General features: G+C 55.4%; 1 protein-coding gene across 1 annotated transcript; it reads right to left on the reverse strand.

The window, feature by feature from the left end:
* Positions 1–3,428: 3,428 nt before the first annotated feature.
* Positions 3,429–5,009, reverse strand: LOC138353763 (PE-PGRS family protein PE_PGRS16-like). Its single transcript, XM_069307162.1, has 2 exons — positions 4,977–5,009; positions 3,429–4,475 (listed from the first exon to the last, which is right to left on the reverse strand). Exons 1-2 carry the CDS (start codon positions 5,007–5,009, stop codon positions 3,429–3,431), a joined length of 1,080 nt encoding a protein of 359 aa, XP_069163263.1.
* Positions 5,010–5,823: the final 814 nt, after the last annotated feature.

Below are 5,823 nucleotides of genomic sequence, written 5' to 3' on the forward strand. Positions count from 1 at the left end.
GTGGTGGTGGTGTCTGTGGTGGTGGTGGTGTCTGTGGTGGTAGTGGTGTCTGTGGTGGTAGTGGTGTCTGTGGTGGTGGTGGTGTCTGTGGTGGTGGTGGAGTCTGTGGTGGTGGTGGTGGTGGAGTCTGTGGTGGTGGTGGTGTCTGTGGTGGTGGTGTCTGTGGTGGTGGTGGTGTCTGTGGTGGTGGTGTCTGTGGTGGTGGTGGTGGTGGTGGTGGTGTCTGTGGTGGTGGTGTCTGTGGTGGTGGTGGTGTCTGTGGTGGTGGTGGTGGAGTCTGTGGTGGTGGTGGTGTCTGTGGTGGTAGTGGTGTCTGTGGTGGTGGTGGTATCTGTGGTGGTGGTGGTGTCTGTGGTGGTGGTGTCTGTGGTGGTAGTGGTGTCTGTGGTGGTGGTGGTGGAGTCTGTGGTGGTGGTGGTGTCTGTGGTGGTGGTGGTGTCTGGTGGTGGTGGTGGAGTCTGTGGTGGTGTTGGTGTCTGTGGTGGTGGGTGTCTGTGGTGGTGGTGTATGTGGTGGTGGTGGTGTCTGTGGTGGTGTTGGTGTCTGTGGTGGTGGTGTCTGTGGTGGTGGTGTATGTGGTGGGTGTCTGTGGTGGTGGTGGTGTCTGTGGTGGTGGTGGTGTCTGTGGTGGTGGTGGTGGTGTCTGTGGTGGTGGTGGTGTCTGTGGTGGTGATGTCTGTGGTGGTGGTGTCTGTGGTGGTGGTGATGTCTGTGGTGGTGGTGGAGTCTGTGGTGGTGGTGGTGTCTGTGGTGGTGGTGGAGTCTGTGGTGGTGGTGATGTCTGTGATGGTGGTGGAGTCTGTGGTGGTGGTGGTGTCTGTGGTGGTGGTGGTGTCTGTTGGTGGTGGTGTCTGTGGTAGTGGTGGTGTCTGGTGGTGGTGGCGGTGGTGGTGTCTGTGGTAGTGGTGGTGTCTGGTGGTGGTGTCTGTGGTGGTGGTGGTGTCTGTGATGGTGGTGGTGTCTGTGGTAGTGGTGGTGTCTGTGGTGGTGTTGGTGGTGGTGTCTGTGGTAGTGGTGGTGTCTGTGGTGGTGGTGGTGTCTGTGGTGGTGGTGTCTGTGGTGGTGGTGGTGGTGTCTGTGTTGGTGGTGGTGTCTGTGTTGGTGGTGGTGTCTGTGGTGGTGGTGGTGTCTGTGTTGGTGGTGGTGTCTGTGTTGGTGGTGGTGTCTGTGGTGGTGGTGTCTGTGGTGGTGGTGGTGTTTGTGTTGGTGGTGGTGTCTGTGGTGGTGGTGGTGTCTGTGGTGGTGGTGTTTGTGGTGGTGGTGTCTATGGTGGTGGTGGTGTCTGTGGTGGTGGTGGTGGTGTCTGTGTTGGTGGTGGTGTTTGTGTTGGTGGTGGTGTCTGTGGTGGTGGTGGTGGTGTCTGGTGATGGTGTCTGTGGTGGTGATGGTGTCTGTGGTGGTGGTGGTGTCTGTGGTGGTGGTGTCTGTGTTGTTGGTGGTGTCTGTGGTGGTGGTGGTAGTAGTAGTGGTGGTGTCTGAGGTGGTGGTGTCTGTTGGTGGTGGTGGTGTCTGTGGTGGTGGTGGTGTATGTGGTGGTTGTGGTGTCTGTAGTGATGGTGGTGGTGTCTGTGGTGGTGGTGGCGTCTGTGGTGGTGGTGTCTGTGGTGGTGGTGGTGTATGTGGTGGTGGTGGTGTCTGTAGTGATGGTGGTGGTGTCTGTGGTGGTGGTGGTGTCTGTGGTGGTGGTGGTGTATGTGGTGGTGGTGGTGTCTGTGGAGTTGGTGGTGTCTGTGGTGGTGGTGGTGGTGGTGTCTGTGGTGGTGGTGGTGTCTGTGGTGGTGGTGGTGTCTGTGGTGGTGGTGTCTGTGGTGGTGGTGGTGTCTGTGGTGGTGGTGTCTGTGGTGGTGTCTGTGGTGATGGTGGTGTCTGTGGTGGTGGTGGTGGTGGTGTCTGTGGTGATGGTGGTGTCTGTGGTGGTGGTGGTGGTGTCTGTGGTGGTGGGGGTGTCTGTGGTGGTGTCTGCGGTGGTGGTGGTGGTGTCTGTGGTGGTGGTGGGGGTGTCTGTGGTGGTGGCTGTGGTGGTGGTGTTGGTGGCTGTGGTGGTGTCTGTGGTGGTGTCTATGGTGGTGGTGGTGGTGTCTGTGGTGGTGGTGATGGTAGTAGTGGTAGTGGTGGTGGTGGGGATGGTGGTAGTTTTGGTAGTGGTGGTGGAGGGACAACATGTGTTACACACAGGAGTGTGAGGCAAACATAGCACTATACTGCCCCAGGGCCACACACTGAGCGTGAGGGAGCATGTATCCTGCCCATGATAACCTGCCCTAATGCAGTCTTCACTCTGCCTGTCACGTTACAACCACGCCACTGCACCTGGGATGGGCAGAGGGATGGGCCAAGTGTGTCATGTCTCTCCCTCTCCCTTCCTACCTCTGTTACTCCCTCCCTTCTCTCCCTTCCTCACTCTGGAGTCCACCTCCATCCCTCCCTCCCGCCCCCTTGGTCTATACATACCTGGAGTATACCTGAAGTGGGTTTTTGGAGTTCTTCTACTCCCCAAGCCCGGCCCGGGGCCAGGCTTGACCTCTGGGAGCTTGGTCAAATAGGCTATTGTTGGAGCGGCCCGCAGGCCCGCATATCCACCACAGCCCGGTTGGTTCAGCACTTCTTTGCCGGAACTTATCTAAATGTTTCTTGAAATTCGCCTTTGTTCCAGCAATATTTCTAATGCTTTCTGGGAGGGTGTTGAACAGCTGTGGACCTCTGATGTTCAGACAGTGTTCTCTGATTGTGCCTATGGCACCTCTACTCTTCACTGGTTCTATTCTGCATTTCCTTCCGTACCTTTCGCTCCAGTATGTTGTTATTCTACTGTGCAAATTTGGGACCTGGCCCTCGAGTATCTTCCATGTATATATTATTTGATAACTTTCTCGTTCCCTTTACAAAGAGTACATTTTGAGAGCTTTGAGACGGTCCCAATAATTTAGATGTTTTATCGTGTCTATGCGTGCCGTATATGTTCTCTGTATTCCCTCTAATTCAGAGATCTCTCCCGCTCTGAAAGGGGAAGTGAGTACCGAGCAATACTCAAGACGGGACAGCAACAGTGATTTAAACACTATTACCATTGCTGTGGGATCTCTGGATGTGAACGTTCACATAATCCATCCTATCATTTTCCTGGCCGCCGCCGCTATATTTGCTCGGTTATGTTCACTAAATGTGAGGTTGTCAGACATCATTATTCCCCAGATCCCCTATTTTCTGTTTTCCCATTATGGGCAGATTTGGTGGTGTTTTGTACCTTGTGTTATGTTTAAGGTTCCAGGTACTTAGGTCCATACCTAAGTACCTGGAACTTATCACTGCTTCCCTTGTCTTACTCCTTATACTGACAGTGGCAGGCAGTGAGTGAGAGAAAAAATGAGTGAGTGAATTAACAAGGAAAGGGATGAGTCAATGAATGAATGAGTCACTCGTACCAGCAGTCACCAGGGAGGGGAGCAGAGTGCACGGCTGGTGTCCTGTTCCGTTAAGTTGTTGTTGTTGGCAATGACCTCTTGCTCTCTGCCGCCCACGGCTCCTTCCCTGCCGCCCACACTCGCCTCCTGCCGTCCACGCCCGTCCCTTGCCGCCCACGCCCGTCCCTTGCCGCCCACACCCGTCCCTTGCCGCCCACGCCCGTCCCTTGCCGCCCACGCCCGTCCCTTGCCACCCACGCCCGTCCCTTGCCGCCCACACCCGTCCCTTGCCGCCCACGCCCGTCCCTTGCCACCCACGCCCGTCCCTTGCCACCCACACCCGTCCCTTGCCGCCCACGCCCGTCCCTTGCCGCCCACACCCGTCCCCTTGCCGCCCACGCCCGTCCCTTGCCGCCCACACCCGTCCCCTTGCCACCCACGCCCGTCCCTTGCCGCCCACACCCGTCCCCTTGCCGCCCACACCCGTCCCTTGCCGCCCACACCCGTCCCCTTGCCACCCACGCCCGTCCCTTGCCGCCCACACCCGTCCCTTGCCGCCCACGCCCGTCCCTTGCCGCCCACACCCGTCCCCTTGCCGCCCACGCCCGTCCCTTGCCGCCCACACCCGTCCCTTGCCGCCCACACCCGTCCCTTGCCGCCCACACCCGTCCCTTGCCGCCCACGCCCGTCCCTTGCCGCCCACACCCGTCCCTTGCCGCCCACGCCCGTCCCTTGCCGCCCACACCCGTCCCTTGCCGCCCACACCCGTCCCTTGCCGCCCACGCCCGTCCCTTGCCGCCCACACCCGTCCTCTTGCCGCCCACGCCCGTCCCTTGCCACCCACGCCCGTCCCCTTGCCACCCACACCCGTCCCTTGCCACCCACGCCCGTCCCTTGCCACCCACGCCCGTCCCTTGCCACCCACGCCCGTCCCCTTGCCACCCACGCCCGTCCCTTGCCACCCACGCCCGTCCCTTGCCACCCACGCCCGTCCCTTGCCACCCACACCCGTCCCTTGCCACCCACGCCCGTCCTCGTGCCGCCCACCTGGCCGCCTCCGACTCGTCCTTCAGCCTGCCAACACGTCCCGTCTTGACCACAAGACACCTACATCAGACACGCTGGTCTTAAGGCATCTTATCCCTTACCTTCCTGAGCGTCTCCTGCCTTACGGTCCTCAGAAGCGTTGCGTAAGGTGGGAAAGGTAAGTGGGGAGGGGGGGGGGACAGTGGTGGTGGGGGGGGGGGGAGGTGGAGTGACTTCGGAGTATAGATGACTTAACACTTTAATATTTTCTTCTCCTACCACCCGTATTCATTATATATATATATATATATATATATATATATATATATATATATATATATATATATATTGGTAGGAGTCTTTCTTGTAAACATATGTTGTTGAATATGGCCGAAAGGGTTAGATTAATGATTCTAACACGAATCTTCTCAATATTTCTTATGGTTTTCTTCACTGTCGGGGGTAGTTGAAAAATTAACTCTCCAAAGTTGTTGACCAGACCACACACTAGAAAGTGAAGGGACGACGACGTTTCAGTCCGTCCTGGACCATTCTCAAGTCGATGAGATCTCCAAAGTTCATTTTCGCAGTTTATATATGGTCTGACGCCTAGAAGCGTTTCGCAAGAAAACATCTTCTTACATTTTCAAAGACAATTTTACATACTCAGATCGTGCTTATATTCGTTTTTAGATGAGGTGATGGGATACAAATGTTCTTGGGTGAGGTGACATGATACAAATGTTCTTGGGTGAGGTGACATGATACGAATGTTCTTGGGTGAGGTGACATGATACGAATGTTCTTGGGTGAGGTGACATGATACGAATGTTCTTGGGTGAGGTGACATGATACGAATGTTCTTGGGTGAGGTGACATGATACGAATGTTCTTGGGTGAGGTGACATGATACGAATGTTCTTGGGTGAGGTGACATGATACGAATGTTCTTGGGTGAGGTGACATGATACGAATGTTCTTGGGTGAGGTGACATGATACAAATGTTCTTGGGTGAGGTGATGGGATACAAATGTTCTTGGGTGAGGTGACATGATACGAATGTTCTTGGGTGAGGTGACATGATACGAATGTTCTTGGGTGAGGTGACATGATACGAATGTTCTTGGGTGAGGTGACATGATACGAATGTTCTTGGGTGAGTTGACATGATACGAATGTTCTTGGGTGAGTTGACATGATACGAATGTTCTTGGGTGAGGTGACATGATACGAATGTTCTTGGGTGAGGTGACATGATACGAATGTTCTTGGGTGAGGTGACATGATACGAATGTTCTTGGGTGAGGTGACATGATACGAATCAATGGGAAAAGACAGAACACGAAACAATGGGTATATTGCGTGTTTTATCTTCATCCTTCCGTGCTGGGTAGA

The sequence above is a fragment of the Procambarus clarkii genome, chromosome 59 (genome assembly GCF_040958095.1).
Source record: "Procambarus clarkii isolate CNS0578487 chromosome 59, FALCON_Pclarkii_2.0, whole genome shotgun sequence".
In the NCBI taxonomy this organism is placed as follows: Eukaryota; Metazoa; Arthropoda; class Malacostraca; order Decapoda; family Cambaridae; genus Procambarus; species Procambarus clarkii.

Excerpts from the sequence above, each read along its gene's own strand:
- LOC138353763 (XM_069307162.1), bottom strand. The coding sequence starts at position 5,009 with ATGAACTTTGGAGATCTCATCGACTTGAGAATG. Across the intron at positions 4,476-4,976 it reads ATCTCATCGACTTGAGAATG|GCTGAAGGACGAGTCGGAGG; the intron begins GTCCAGGACGGA and ends ACGTGTTGGCAG.